Genomic DNA, 17,011 nt, shown 5'->3' on the forward strand with positions numbered 1-17,011 from the left:
TGGGTTATTATAATTGTTACCATGTGCAGATAAAGCAAACCACGTTTGCTAGCAACCTAATTGGAAGTGTGACAGTTTTACTTGCTGGACGTTTCTTGCTTGATAGTTCGCACGCAGTTAATGTTAGCTAGCTAGGACAGGTACATTAGCTAGCTAACTAATGAACCTCGGATTGTTGCAAGATGATAATTGTTACTGACAAGTTGTCCAGAGCAGCGTCGTGCTTTTGAATAACCTCTACATCTCGTGGTAGAGGATTGCTTTTGAGTTTTGATTGATGTGCCTCCCTGGCAATGACATTCTTGGTTGAATACCATTATCATGCATTAATGACTGGGGTTTAGAAGGGCGCACCGTTCAGAACGTAGCAGATCAGAAAGAAATGTAACCACAGCCAGGCACTACAATGGTTTGCTAGTGATAGGCTACCTTCTCACCTGGGCAATACTAGTCACACATCTCGATAATAACAAAAAATGCAGTAGATATGCAATAACTAAATTCCTGTTTAATACTAGAAGCGCGGGACCGGTGTAACTACAGTATTATAAATCGGACGTCAAAACTGGACTGTTTGCTTTGTAAGAAGTCATGATGGGGTGTGTTGCATGATTCTTAGGTGACGAACATGCGAAGTGCAACAAATAATAGCCAGTATTGTTGTCAAAAGGTTCAATGATGACAGGTGCAATAGTTCTCTAGTAACATCTGCAACAATAGTATTGCTGGAGTAAACTGAAATATAATCCATATTGAATGATGATGAATAGTAGGTTTCTGGGATTTGATAAATAACTAAATTATGATCTTGTCTACTTACGCTTTTTTCATTATTTCTAGGTCACTGCCTCCAAGTCTGAAGTTGCATAACAATTTTTATCTTCTGCACAAATTGGATAAAATTATTATATTTTAATGGAATGGCCAATATCTGTGGGGGAAATTACTAATGAAAAGAGTCACTGACACTGAACAAGGAACTTATTTGTTACACTCCTGCAGACAGTACAGGATTTATCAACATTTTTATTTGCAGTTTATAATTTTTTTTTTGCAGGTTAACCTCTGTTGTAGGTTATTGCCTCATATGACTGACAGTCTCTAGAGCGGAAATAGCCTACTGTAACTGTTCAGATTGTATCATTAGTCCTGTGGCCTGTTTGCAAAAGTTGTTCACTATAAAGGGAATACGGTGCCATTTGGTACGTAGACCATATTAGGCCAATATGATCTGTTTTTTTGTGTTCCTATGTGTGTGTAGTTCAATTATACACTCTTTCTTTTTCAGGGAGGTCATAATAATGGAGAACCAGCTGCCCTATCCCAGCTCGAGGATCTAGGAGGATAGAGCAATTCACCACTAAAGGGAGAAAGCCATGAACGTGCACCAGCACCCTATCTAACCAATTTGAGTGGAATGATAGCTGTGCTGGTAGAAACCTTTCTTGAAATTGACAAAGCAATGACAGGGGGAATATAATGGCCAAGAACAAGGAGGCACGCCCCCCAACATATGCTGTTAGTGTTGTCGGCCTCTCAGGGACAGAGAAGGAGAAGGGCAATTGTGGCGTGGGCAAGTCCTGCCTATGCAACAGATATGTGTGTTCCAATGCTGACGGCTACTACACTGAGCACACTTCTGTGTTGAGCACAATTGACTTTGGAGGTCGTGTGGTGAACAATGATCACTTCCTCTACTGGGGTGAAGTGCCACACCGAAGCGATGACGGGCTCGAGTGTAAAATTCAAATCATTGAACAAACAGAGTTCATTGATGATCAGACTTTCTTGCCACATCGCAGCACAAACCTGCAGCCCTATAGTAAAAGGGCTGCAGCCTTCAAGCTACAGTCTGCTGAGAAGCTGATGTACATTTGCACCGACCAGCTTGGCCTGGAACAGGATTTTGATCAGAAGCAGATGGCCGATGGGAAACTGAACATTGACGGTTTTTTATTGTGCATAGACGTGAGCAAAGGCTGCAATAGGAAATTTGAGGATCAGATGAAATTTGTCAACAGCCTTTATTCTCAAATGGTCAAATCGAAAAAGCCCATCGTCATTGCTGCAACTAAATGTGACGAGTGCATGGAGCAGTATCTAAGGGACCTTCAGGTGTTCGCTGCAAGCAAAAAGAACCTCCTGGTGGTAGAAACGTCAGCTCGATCGAGAATCAATGTAGACCTCTGTTTTAACGCGTTGACCCAGCAGATGGACAAAACACGAGGCAAACCTAAAATCATTCCTTATTTGGAGGCCTATAAAGTTCAGCGACAATTAGTAGCCACAGTGTCCGACAAGTTTGAAAAGAGGATTGTACAAACCGTCAGAGATTATCACACAAGTTGGAAAACAGTGAGTAACATGTTGAAAAACCACCCCGACTATGAGGAATACATCAACTTGGAAGGCACCCGAAAAGCTAGAAACACCCTCAACAAGCACATCGAACAGCTGAAGCAGGAACATATCAGGAAAAGGAGGGAAGAATACTTCTCGAGCCTGCCAAAAATTCTCAATAACTTGCTCAACAACTTGGAAGAACTCGAGAACCTGAGCTGGTCGGAGGCTCAAAGTATCTTGAAGAGCAGGGCTGAGTTTCATTTCTGGTTTGTGGTGCTGGAGCACACTCCGTGGGATGAGACGGACCAAATTGACAAAGTCAACGACAGAAGAGTGCCCTTTGATCTCCTTAAAACGTTGGAAGGGGAGAAGATTTTTCAGAACCATGTCCAGCATCTGTTCTCAGAGAAAATGCGGTTAGAAATGAAGAATAGATTCAAGAAGACATTGGATAGAGTCCATTTCATCAGCCCTGGACAACCCTGGGAAGAGGTCATGTGCTTTGTCATGGAGGACGAGGCCTACAAGTATATCAGTGAATCTGATCACAGAGATGTTTACAGCCAGCATCAGCAGGAAATAGTTGAAAGGGCCAAAGAGGAATTTCAGGAAATGCTTTTTGAACACGCAGAGCTGTTTTATGACCTTGATTTAAATGCCACCCCAAGCTGTGACAAAATGAGCGAGATCCACACTGTGCTCAACGAGGAGCCCAGATACAGAGCTCTGCAGAAACTGGCCCCTGACAGGGAGTCACTTCTTCTCAAGCACATCGGGTTCGTCTACCACCCCACGAAGGAGACGTGTCTGAGCGGACAGAGCTGCGTTGACATGAATGTCGAGCAGGTACTGGCTAACAGGCTAGTTCAGCTGGACCATGGTCGCTCTAATCTCTACTATAACAGTGCCAACATTGATAAAGTCAATTTGTGTCTCTTGGGAAGGGAGGGTCTCGCACAAGAACTTGCAAATGAAATCCGAGCCCAGTCCACAGACGACGAGTACACCCTGGATGGGAAAATCTATGAACTGGAGCTTCTGCCTGTTGATGTCAACTCAACCTTGCTCTTTAGTCATACGTGGGCGTCGACCTTCAAACCTCACGGAATCTTCTGTGTCTTCAGCTCCATAGAGTCGCTAAATTGTATTGGTGACTGCGTAGGGAGAATCAGGGCAGAGATTGCACAGAACAGGAGGGAGAGATACGCTCCGCCATTGCCATTCATTCTAATCCTAGCAAACCAGAGAGACAGCGTTTGCAAAAATATGCCTATATTAAGGCATCAGGGCCAACAGCTTGCAAATAAGCTACAGTGCACCTTTGTAGATATACCTTCTGCTACCTTTCCACGGAAGTTTAACGAGTTCCAAATTAAACAGGCTCTCAGGGGAGTATTAGAAGGACTAAAGCACAACTTTGATGTGATGAGCCCTCTGCCGTCCATCAAAGACATGTCAGAGACCGACTTGAGGATTGTTATGTGTGCCATGTGTGGGGATCCATTTAGCGTAGACCTCATCCTCTCACCTTTCCTGGATTCACATTCCTGCAGCGCAGGGCAACTTGGCCAAAGTAACACTCTGATCCTCAACAAAATCATTGGCGACAGTCGCAGAAGAATACAGGTTACTGTCCTCTCCTACCACTCCTCCATCGGAATCAGGAAGGACGAGCTCGTCCATGGATACATCCTGGTCTACTCAGCAAAACGCAAGTCCTCCATGGCAATGCTCAGAGCTTTCCTGGCGGAGGTCCAAGATGTCATCCCTGTTCAAATGGTGGCCGTCACAGACAGTCAAGCAGACTTCTTTGAGAATGACCCAATCAAAGACCTCATGACTGAAGGAGAGCACATCGCTACAGAGATAACCGCCAAATTCACAGCTCTCTACTCTCTGTCTCAGTACCATCGTCAGACGGAAGTCTTCACGCCGTTCTTCAACGAGGTGCTAGAGAAGAAGAGCAGCATCGAGAGCGCCTTCATGTTTGACAGCTCTCGAGACTGCACGGGTGCGAGTGAAGATGTCTTCCCCCAGTCTCCCCACAGCCATTCCCCTGCTTACAGTTACTACCCTGACTCAGAGGACGACACCGAGGCTCCTCCGCCTTACAGCCCCATCGGGGACGACGTGCAGCTTCTTCCAACGCTTAGCGAACGTGGAAAGTGCAGGATCGATCTGGAGGGGAACGAGTACCCTGTCCATAGCACACCTATCGGTGACCAAGAGCGCAACCACAGAGTGCCTCCCCCGGTTAGACCCAAACCTATACTATCCAAGCCCAACGTCAAGAAGTTGGACCCCAATCTCCTGAAGACCATTGAGGCTGGGATGAGGAGCAACAGACGACAACGCAGCCCCATGGCCCAAGGTGAAGACATCGAGGCGTCCGACAATTACGCAGACCCTGTAGACACTCTCCTGAAATCAAAGGGCTTTACCGACAACATCTACGCTGTCCCGGAGGACACCCACAGCAGGACCCTCAAAATGCTCAACTCCTTTGAGGGGCTTCACGTCTCACACGGGGACGAGGAGAACGGCTTCGACCACAAGGCACAGGCCAGCAGGAGGCCCACCAAGTATAAGCACCGCTCCAAAATACTCTTCAGCAAAACCAAGATGTACCACAGACGTGTCCACTCCGACGTCAGCGATGATGAGTCTGGGCCGGCCATGCAGAAGAAGAAGAAGGGCAGGGCCCATCGGGGCAGTGAGGAAGACCCCCTGCTGTCCCCTGCGGACCCCTGGAAGGGAGGGATAGACAACCCTGCCATCACCTCCGATCCAGAGCAGGATGACATGAAGAAGAAAAAGAAGAAAACGCCAAAGACAAAGGAACCTAAAAAGGTAGGCATTCTGATTCATGATTACTATAACACAGATTCAGAATGGTCTGCTCTCATGATTACTATAACACAGATTCAGAATGGTCTGCTCTCATGATTACTATAACACAGATTCAGAATGGTCTGCTCTCATGATTACTATAACACAGATTCAGAATGGTCTGCTCTCATGATTACTATAACACAGATTCAGAATGGTCTGCTCTCATGATTACTATAACACAGATTCAGAATGGTCTGCTCTCATGATTACTATAACAGATTCAGAATGGTCTGCTCTCATGATTACTATAACACAGATTCAGAATGGTCTGCTCTCATGATTACTATAACACAGATTCAGAATGGTCTGCTCTCATGATTACTATAACACAGATTCAGAATGGTCTGCTCTCATGATTACTATAACACAGATTCAGAATGGTCTGCTCTCATGATTACTATAACACAGATCCAGAATGGTCTGCTCTCATGATTACTATAACACAGATTCAGAATGGTCTGCTCTCATGATTACTATAACACAGATTCAGAATGGTCTGCTCTCATGATTACTATAACACAGATTCAGAATGGTCTGCTCTCATGATTACTATAACACAGATTCAGAATGGTCTGCTCTCATGATTACTATAACACAGATTCAGAATGGTCTGCTCTCATGATTACTATAACAGATTCAGAATAGTCTGTTCTCATGATTACTATAACAGATTCAGAATGGTCTGCTCTCATGATTACCATAACACAGATCCAGAATGGTCTGCTCTCATGATTACTATAACACAGATTCAGAATGGTCTGCTCTCATGATTACTATAACACAGATCCAGAATGGTCTGCTCTCATGATTACTATAACACAGATTCAGAATGGTCTGCTCTCATGATTACTATAACACATATTCAGAATGGTCTGCTCTCATGATTACTATAACACAGATTCAGAATGGTCTGCTCTCATGATTACTATAACACAGATTCAGAATGGTCTGCTCTCATGATTACTATAACACAGATTCAGAATGGTCTGCTCTCATGATTACTATAACACAGATTCAGAATGGTCTGCTCTCATGATTACTATAACACAGATTCAGAATGGTCTGCTCTCATGATTACTATAACACAGATTCAGAATGGTCTGCTCTCATGCATTGAAGAAAATCAATGTTTGAACTATCACACAGAGAGTAAATGTGAATTGTACTTTTTGTTGAATGTTGCAACATTACTTTCTCCTGGCCAAGCATGCACTCCCATTCCTTAGCAATTAACATGGGATATAACACAAGCAATGACAACACAATCACGGTTAAATATGACCGCCATAGTTGAGGAGTGAGAGGAGAATTGGGTATCCCACTGTATTGTAGTCTGTTAAAGGCATTTGGAGGCAGGCAGGGTTCCCAGGGTGTGGAGGAAGTGCTCTGAGGCATGAACCAGTGGACAGCGTTTATGGTCCAAATGGCACCCTATTCCCTATATAGTGCACTACATTTGACCAAAGCCCTATGGTCTCTGGTCAAAAGTAGTACACTATATAGGGAATAGGGTGACATTTGGGACATAAAAGCTGTCCACTTCACATGTTCACTACAGTACTGTACAGTAGGTCCACACTCACAATGACGTTTCAAGGAGTTTGCTTCATTCTTCATTTTGTAAAATGATTTTGTCTGCACATAACAGGACAATCATACACAAATGTTTTGGTTGAAAGCCAAACTTCATATATTAGCATCGTGAATCGTTTTCACTACAGTAGCACCACTGCCAGTAAGTATACTCGTTGTTTGAACATTTTGCTGTCTTTGATAATCAGGCAACAGAACATTAACAAAAAACTAAATGTTAGTTCTTGGAAGGTGTTTTACACTTTTCTTTTTCAATTAGAGCTTAAGTCTTGTGGGGAATGACAACTCTTTTGAAGAATTGAAATTGAAAGGATGAACTTTATTTCTGTAGTTTGTTTTGAAAACGATGCTATTATGTTTTCCTTCAATTCACAGCCAAAATCCAAGCCCACAAAGCCTTTGTACCCTCCCACACGGAGGAATTGGGAGAGCCACTACTTTGGTGTTCCCCTACAGAATCTGGTCACCCCGGACCGGCCAATCCCCTTGTTCATTGAGAAGTGTGTGGACTACATTGAACGCACTGGTAGGTTATTTTATATCAGTTCTCCATCATCCCTGATTTGAGTTGTTGTTACTATTTGACTGTGTGTGTGTGTGTGTGTGTGTGTGTGTGTGTGTGTGTGTGTGTGTGTGTGTGTGTGTGTGTGTGTGTGTGCGTGTGTGCGTGTGTGCGTGTGTGTGTGTGTGTGTGTGTGAAAACATAGGCTACCCCAAATATGTATGCTATTTGGTCGGAATTCACTTGAGCCTTTTGTGGCTGCTGCTAACAAAATGTGTCATTCAGTCATGCTGCCTTTTCACTATCAGCTGACAGTTCTTGGGATTTCAGTTGTGTGATAATATGATAACCCCTCTGCTCCAACTGACTGGCATGACCTTTATGACAGAACGTCATTGTGGTTGAGTTTACTGTTATTGCATTACAAACCACGGATTTCCAGAAAGAAGAGAGGATTTATTTATTACAGGTATAGTATGATTCCTTCTTAGATTCCCCGCCTGTTTGTATCGACTTAACCTGCTTAACATGTGCTTAAGCTCTTACTTAGCGCACTTGATCTTTTTAATTGTTGGATCTCATGTAATGTTAGGGGTTAATCTAGTGATTCATTCGGCCCATGGGTTTTAAACAAGCTTATTCACTGACATGCCAAGCTACATTTGTTCACAATCCTTTAGTAGTCAAACGTAGCATTGTAGCAATATTGTTTCCCCTTGCAGTGAATCAAAGGGTTTGAATCGCCTTAGTTTCTGCAAAGTGCATCAGTCGCCAGATGTAAGCCAATGACTGGGGAGAGAAGACTCCTCTAACTGCTTACACATTCAATTGAGGATTTCATTAAATGCTTCCTTTCCCCCCACTAATAAATGGTGTTTAATGGGGGGCAGAAGAGGGGAGGGCGATGACTGGGCAGGGTGAATGATTAACTGGAATTTGATGTTGATGCATTTGGAAATCTCATTGGCCATTATTCTCTCACTTAGCCTAATGCTAATGCCGACCAATATTTTGAATGCAGCAGCAGAAATCTCCGTTTAGGTTAATCGTAATGATATCTGATTTGTAAATATGCAGTTTACCTTAGTGTCTGGAACTGGAAATTATATAATCTCTGACTGCAGTGAACCCTCAATGCAGCATTATTTTTTATGTATTTTCTAAATTTAAAATGTTTATTTTTGGGGAGTTGAACGTAATCTCTGAAGATATGTTAAACCAACAAGCTCAGTAAAAAAAGTGGTTTATTTTTGTTTGCTATGAAGTCAATGGAATAGATTAAGTTCATTCCAGTAGTAGTCATTGGAAACTTCCTGCTTGCTAGGCTATTGGTATCAGGGGCATCTTTCATTGCACTGTGTGCCCCATGCATATCATGTGTATATGATGAAAAAACTCACTTGAAACCTGAACATGACCGCCATGTTCAATGGAAACATTGACTGGTATTGACTCAATACCCAGTAAGTGAGAAGCCTGAGGTCCCAGACAAGCCAACATTGTGGTGAATATCAAAGAGGTGAATTTCACACGGATCTGAGTAGCCTAGTTTGTGGCAGGTTTACATGCCTTTGAAGCAGTGGGCTGTGTGGCAATGAAACAAGCCCAGCACACTGCTGTGTGGCAATGAAACAAGCCCAGCACACTGCTGTGTGGCAATGAGACAAGCCCAGCACACTGCTGTGTGGCAATGAGACAAGCCCAGCACACTGCTGTGTAGCAATGAGACAAGCCCAGCACTCTGCTGTGTAGCAATGAAACAAGCCCAGCACACTGCTGTGTAGCAATGAGACAAGCCCAGCACACTGCTGTGTAGCAATGAAACAAGCCCAGCACACTGCTGTGTAGCAATGAAACAAGCCCAGCACACTGCTGTGTAGCAATGAAACAAGCCCAGCACACTGCTGTGTAGCAATGAAACAAGCCCAGCACTCTGCTGTGTAGCAATGAGACAAGCCCAGCACACTGCTGAGTAGCAATGAGACAAGCCCAGCACACTGCTGTGTGGTTGGATTAAATAGTTCCTGTTTGTGGTGCCTGTGGATGTTTGGAGATGGAAGTAGGGCACATTCTGGTGGTGCAGAAATGGTACCAGACTGGATCCCGTGGTTATGTTTGATGGTGGGAGCCTATTTCTGTACTCAACGATTGGCCGCTGGTGTTCTGTAGTGGCGATGGTTATAGACTGGTGTGTGTTCTGTGTTGGCGATGGTTATAGACTGGTGTGTGTTCTGTGGTGGCGATGGTTATAGTCTGGTGTGTGTTCTGTGGTGGCGATGGTTAGAGACTGGTGTGTGTTCTGTGGTGGCGATGGTTATAGACTGGTGTGTGTTCTGTGGTGGCGATGGTTATAGACTGGTGTGTGTTCTGTGGTGGCGATGGTTAGAGACTGGTGTGTGTTCTGTAGTGGCGATGGTTATAGACTGGTGTGTGTTCTGTGGTGGCGATGGTTAGAGACTGGTGTGTGTTCTGTGGTGGCGATGGTTATAGACTGGTGTGTGTTCTGTGGCGGCGATGGTTATAGACTGGTGTGTGTTCTGTGGTGGCGATGGTTAGAGACTGGTGTGTGTTCTGTGGTGGCGATGGTTATAGACTGGTGTGTGTTCTGTGGTGGCGATGGTTATAGACTGGTGTGTGTTCTGTAGTGGCGATGGTTATAGACTGGTGTGTGTTCTGTGGTGGCGATGGTTAGAGACTGGTGTGTGTTCTGTGGTGGCGATGGTTATAGACTGGTGTGTGTTCTGTGGCGGCGATGGTTATAGACTGGTGTGTGTTCTGTGGTGGCGATGGTTAGAGACTGGTGTGTGTTCTGTGGTGGCGATGGTTATAGACTGGTGTGTGTTCTGTGGTGGCGATGGTTATAGACTGGTGTGTGTTCTGTGGTGGCGATGGTTATAGACTGGTGTGTGTTCTGTGTTGGCGATGGTTATAGACTGGTGTGTGTTCTGTGGTGGCGATGGTTATAGACTGGTGTGTGTTCTGTGGTGGCGATGGTTATAGACTGGTGTGTGTTCTGTGGTGGCGATGGTTATAGACTGGTGTGTGTTCTGTGGTGGCGATGGTTATAGACTGGTGTGTGTTCTGTGGTGGCGATGGTTATAGACTGGCGTGTGTTCTGTGGTGGCGATGGTTATAGACTGGTGTGTGTTCTGTGGTGGCGATGGTTATAGACTGGTGTGTGTTCTGTGGTGGCGATGGTTAGAGACTGGTGCATGTGTGTGTGTGACTGTATGTGTGTTTCTCTCTTTTGACCATGTTGTGTGTGTGTGTATTTTTTCTTTGACCATGTGTGTACATGTGCGTGTGTGTTGAACCACAGAGTAGTTAATGGCTGATGCACACTGACAGTGATGAAGTGTTTGAGTCATTTGCTTCGGGAGCCAGTTGTATCTTCCTGGGAGAGATTGCTAGCCTCACCGTGTGTAGTTGCAAGCCAGGCCAGGGCTCCATGTTGCCCTTTGTGCACGCAGGGCTATGCCAACAACCATCTTGCGTCACCGTCAGACTTCAGAAATCATTGCCATGTTATCATCATCATTATACCAGTGTTTCCCACAGCACATGGAGTACCCAGCCTAATAGAAAAAGTAGCCAGCCAGTTAAGATTGTTTTGCCGAACAAGCTCTATTTTGGTGTTCTCTGTTACATTCTATTGCTTTGATTCCATCTGAAATACACAGATTGGAAAACATTGTTGTGGTATTGTGTTTACAATTTAAATGACTGAAAATGTATGAATTCAGTGTATTGTTTTTTAAATTTGTATATAATCTTGAACTAGGCCTATATGATCAGGACTATTTTCTAAGTAAGAGAACATTAAACCTTTTAATCGTTTAACCCATCTTCTCTTGAGATTCATGTATTTTACAACAAGATATGACTTCCCACAATTATATTTGTTCTTCGAATGATGTATTTTATTTAAACTGAACAATTTAAATTGCCTAAATGATCTTGAATAAAAAATAAAAGGTTACATTGTGTGTGTGTGCCACAAAACAATATGTGTGATGGCCACTTTTTCAAATGAAAAAATTGGTCTCTAAAATAAAAGGAACAGGTGCTCAAATAAGTTCCATACATGTTAAGAGAAGATAGAACGACATGAGTTAAATTAGTGAATATATTTCAACAAGTGTTTGCAACTCTCTTTGTGAATTGCAGTATATCATTTATTCCAAAAAGTACTTGTTTAACAACTGATCCACAGGTTTCTTCTTAAAGAATCTTGTAAGAGTCTGCTGACTTCCACAGGCTTCAAGCTTTCTTTTAAGAGGCATTTTCTCAGCTATCTATGATACAGGTATGATTGAAGAATGAAGCAGGTGTTAATCATGAGCCTTGCTACACAGAAAGCAGCTGTTGACTTCTCCATTGTCAACACGTTGATTAAATCAGTACACCTACTTTATATCAATATTTTAGAAAATACCATAGAAGTAACATTAGCTTTTAAAACAATTCAATCAGTTCTTTTGTATCGTAATTTGGACCAGTGAGGCGCTCTAAACTAGCCTACCTTTTGTCCCTTGCAGTGAGTAGGATTCACCATCTTCATTGAATGTTTTCATCATTTATCTGCAGATAATCGACAAAAAGCCTACCAGTGTGCAAATGAGTGAACTAAATAAATGTCTCTCTTACCGATGCAATTCGGTAGGCTACTGACGAGTCACTCACTTCAACGTTACTGTCTGGCAAGTCCTGATGGACTTCATATCGAAATTACAAAAGAGATCTTTAGCTGACATGTCCCGATGTGATACCATGGACATATAAGTTGTATGATTTATGAATGGCAAGGATGTATGAGATTGACTTTATTCAGTCAGTCCAACACCATTTATAAACTAGTCAAGCTTACTGTTCGTCAATCAAAGCACAGTAAGCCGATGTAGAAGCACATCGTGGCTGCATTTGAAACAAGCAAAATAAAATAAATGAATGTGCCAGAAAACAATAGGCTAAGTGGTTTCCGACATTATATGGGACATCCAAATGGACTCACAGACGATGAAGGAGCATCGTGCTCTCTCCCTCCTTGTAAAGACATTTGACTGCAACCACAGTGTACACAACACACAGACCCAGGTTCCAGGATGCAGGACAGACTTCAGACCTTCAAACTAGAGGTGCTTCTCTGAAATCGCTCACTTTGTGACTGACAGGCGCCTGTCCTATCAATAGATCGCTAGAAGATGCGTATCGTTCATTCTAGTGGGAAAGGGCTTTTTTTCTGACTTGCGAAATGTAAAAAAGTAGCCTAGTTAATTTAAGTGAAAAAAGTACATCTGAAAATGAGTGTGTAACCAACCGGCTGTATAGCCGACAGCCGGCACTAGTGGAAACACTGTCATACATCTTCACGCCTGCACTAGTGGAAACACTGTCATATATCTTCACGCCTGCACTAGTGGAAACACTGTCATACATCTTCACGCCGGCACTAGTGGAAACACTGTCATACATCTTCACGCCTGCACTAGTGAAAAACACTGTCATATATCTTCACTCCGGCACTAGTGGAAAACACTGTCATATATCTTCACTCCGGCACTAGTGGAAAACACTGTCATATGTCTTCACTCCGGCACTAGTGGAAAACACTGTCATATATCTTCACTCCGGCACTAGTGGAAAACACTGTCATATATCTTCACGCCGGCACTAGTGGAAAACACTGTCATACATCTTCACGCCTGCACTAGTGGAAAACACTGTCATATATTTTCACGCCTGCACTAGTGGAAACACTGTCATACATCTTCACACCTGCACTAGTGGAAAACACTGTCATATATCTTCACTCTGGCACTAGTGGAAAACACTGTCATATATCTTCACTCCGGCACTAGTGGAAAACACTGTCATATATCTTCACGCCGGCACTAGTGGAAAACACTGTCATATAGCTTCACTCCGGCACTAGTGGAAAACACTGTCATACATCTTCACGCCTGCACTAGTGAAAAACACTGTCATATATCTTCACTCCGGCACTAGTGGAAAACACTGTCATATATCTTCACTCCGGCACTAGTGGAAAACACTGTCATATATCTTCACGCCGGCACTAGTGGAAAACACTGTCATATATTTTCACGCCTGCACTAGTGGAAAACACTGTCATATATCTTCACGCCTGCACTAGTGGAAAACACTGTCATACATCTTCACGCCTGCACTAGTGGAAAACACTGTCATATATCTTCAAGCCTGCACTAGTGGAAACACTGTCATACATCTTCACGCCTGCACTAGTGGAAACACTGTCATATATCTTTACGCCTGCACTAGTGGAAACACTGTCATACATCTTCACGCCTGCACTAGTGGAAAACACTGTCATATATTTTCACTCCGGCACTAGTGGAAAACACTGTCATACATCTTCACGCCTGCACTAGTGGAAAACAGTGTCATATATCTTCACGCCTGCACTAGTGGAAACACTGTCATATATCTTCACTCCGGCACTAGTGGAAAACACTGTCATATATCTTCACTCCGGCACTAGTGGAAACACTGTCATATATCTTCACGCCGGCACTAGTGGAAAACACTGTCATACACTTTCACTCCGGCACTAGTGGAAAACACTGTCATACATCTTCACGCCGGCACTAGTGGAAAACACTGTCATACATCTTCACGCCTGCACTAGTGGAAAACACTGTCATATATCTTCACTCCGGCACTAGTGGAAAACACTGTCATACATCTTCACGCCGGCACTAGTGGAAAACACTGTCATATATCTTCACTCCGGCACTAGTGGAAAACACTGTCATATATCTTCACGCCGGCACTAGTGGAAACACTGTCATACATCCTCACGCCTGCACTAGTGGAAAACACTGTCATACACTTTCACTCCGGCACTAGTGGAAAACACTGTCATACATTTTCACGCCTGCACTAGTGGAAACACTGTCATATATCTTCACTCCGGCACTAGTGGAAAACACTGTCATATATCTTCACTCCGGCACTAGTGGAAAACACTGTCATATATCTTCACGCCGGCACTAGTGGAAAACACTGTCATATATCTTCACGCCGGCACTAGTGGAAAACACTGTCATATATCTTCACTCCGGCACTAGTGGAAAACACTATCATATATCTTCACTCCGGCACTAGTGGAAAACACTGTCATATATCTTCACTCCGGCACTAATGGAAACACTGTCATACATCTTCTCGCCGGCACTAGTGGAAACACTGTCATATATCTTCACGCCGGCACTAGTGGAAAACACTGTCATATATCTTCACTCCGGCACTAGTGGAAAACACTGTCATATATCTTCACTCCGGCACTAATGGAAACACTGTCATATATCTTCACGCCGGCACAAGTGGAAAACACTGTCATATATCTTCACGCCTGCACTAGTGGAAACACTGTCATATATCTTCACGCCTGCACTAGTGGAAACACTGTCATACATCTTCACGCCGGCACTAGTGGAAACACTGTCATATAGCTTCACGCCTGCACTATTGGAAACACTGTCATATATCTTCACGCCTGCACTAGTGGAAAACACTGTCATATATCTTCACGCCTGCACTAGTGGAAACACTGTCATATATCTTCACGCCTGCACTAGTGGAAACACTGTCATATATCTTCACGCCTGCACTAGTGGAAAACACTGTCATATATCTTCACGCCTGCACTAGTGGAAACACTGTCATATATCTTCACGCCTGCACTAGTGGAAAACACTGTCATATATCTTCACTCCGGCACTAGTGGAAAACACTGTCATATATCTTCACTCCGGCACTAGTGGAAAACACTGTCATATATCTTCACGCCGGCACTAGTGGAAAACACTGTCATACATTTTCTTGCCGGCACTAGTGGAAAACACTGTCATACATCTTCACGCCTGCACTAGTGGAAAACACTGTCATATATCTTCACGCCTGCACTAGTGGAAACACTGTCATACATCTTCACGCCGGCACTAGTGGAAAACACTGTCATACATCTTCACGCCGGCACTAGTGGAAAACACTGTCATACATCTTCACGCCTGCACTAGTGGAAACACTGTCATACATCTTCACGCCTGCACTAGTGGAAAACACTGTCATACATCTTCACGCCTGCACTAGTGGAAAACACTGTCATACACTTTCACTCCGGCACTAGTGGAAAACACTGTCATACATCTTCACGCCTGCACTAGTGGAAAACACTGTCATATATCTTCACTCCGGCACTAGTGGAAAACACTATCATACATCTTCACGCCTGCACTAGTGAAAAATACTGTCATATATCTTCACTCCGGCACTAGTGGAAAACACTGTCATATATCTTCACTCCGGCACTAGTGGAAAACACTGTCATATATCTTCACGCCGGCACTAGTGGAAAACACTCTCATACATTTTCACGCCGGCACTAGTGGAAAACACTGTCATACATCTTCACGCCTGCACTAGTGGAAAACACTGTCATATATCTTCACGCCTGCACTAGTGGAAACACTGTCATACATCTTCACGCCGGCACTAGTGGAAAACACTGTCATACATCTTCACGCCTGCACTAGTGGAAACACTGTCATATATCTTCACGCCTGCACTAGTGGAAAACACTGTCATACATCTTCATGCCTGCACTAGTGGAAAACACTGTCATACACTTTCACTCCGGCACTAGTGGAAAACACTGTCATACATCTTCACGCCTGCACTAGTGGAAAACACTGTCATATATCTTCACTCCTGCACTAGTGGAAAACACTGTCATATATCTTCACTCCGGCACTAGTGGAAAACACTGTCATATATCTTCACGCCTGCACTAGTGGAAAACACTGTCATACATCTTCACGCCTGCACTAGTGGAAAACACTGTCATATATCTTCACTCCGGCACTAGTGGAAAACACTGTCATATATCTTCACTTCGGCACTAGTGGAAAACACTGTCATATATCTTCACGCCGGCACTAGTGGAAAACACTGTCATACATCTTCACTCCGGCACTAGTGGAAAACACTGTCATATATCTTCACTCCGGCACTAGTGGAAAACACTGTCATACACTTTCACTCCGGCACTAGTGGAAAACACTGTCATATATCTTCACGCCTGCACTAGTGGAAAACACTGTCATACATCTTCACGCCTGCACTATTGGAAAACACTGTCATACATCTTCACTCCGGCACTAGTGGAAAACACTGTCATATATTTTCACGCCGGCACTAGTGGAAAACACTGTCATATATCTTCACGCCTGCACTAGTGGAAAACACTGTCATATATCTTCACGCCTGCACTAGTGGAAACACTGTCATACATCTTCACGCCGGCACTAGTGGAAAACACTGTCATATATCTTCACGCCTGCACTAGTGGAAACACTGTCATATATCTTCACGCCTGCACTAGTGGAAAACACTGTCATACATCTTCACGCCTGCACTAGTGGAAAACACTGTCATACACTTTCACTCCGGCACTAGTGGAAAACACTGTCATATATCTTCACGCCTGCACTAGTGGAAAACACTGTCATATATATCTTCACGCCGGCACTAGTGGAAACACTGTCATACATCCTCACGCCTGCACTAGTGGAAAACACTGTCATACACTTTCACTCCGGCACTAGTGGAAAACACTGTCATATATCTTCACTCCGGCAC

At 43.8% G+C, this 17,011-nt stretch overlaps 1 protein-coding gene across 2 annotated transcripts in view; it reads left to right on the forward strand.

Annotated features, from left to right (window-relative positions):
* The window catches only part of LOC139383514 (rho GTPase-activating protein 5-like), a 90,385-nt gene that overhangs the window by 664 nt on the left and 72,710 nt on the right, over positions 1 to 17,011 (forward strand). For both annotated transcript variants that reach the window (XM_071128079.1, XM_071128080.1), the window contains exons 2-3: positions 1,289 to 5,193; positions 7,204 to 7,354. In XM_071128079.1, the coding sequence (XP_070984180.1) occupies positions 1,480 to 5,193; positions 7,204 to 7,354 (3,865 nt within the window). In that variant the 5' untranslated portion in view covers positions 1,289 to 1,479. The remainder of the gene's footprint in view (positions 1 to 1,288; positions 5,194 to 7,203; positions 7,355 to 17,011) is intronic.

This window comes from Oncorhynchus clarkii, chromosome 25, assembly GCF_045791955.1.
Source record: "Oncorhynchus clarkii lewisi isolate Uvic-CL-2024 chromosome 25, UVic_Ocla_1.0, whole genome shotgun sequence".
Taxonomy (NCBI): Eukaryota; Metazoa; Chordata; class Actinopteri; order Salmoniformes; family Salmonidae; genus Oncorhynchus; species Oncorhynchus clarkii.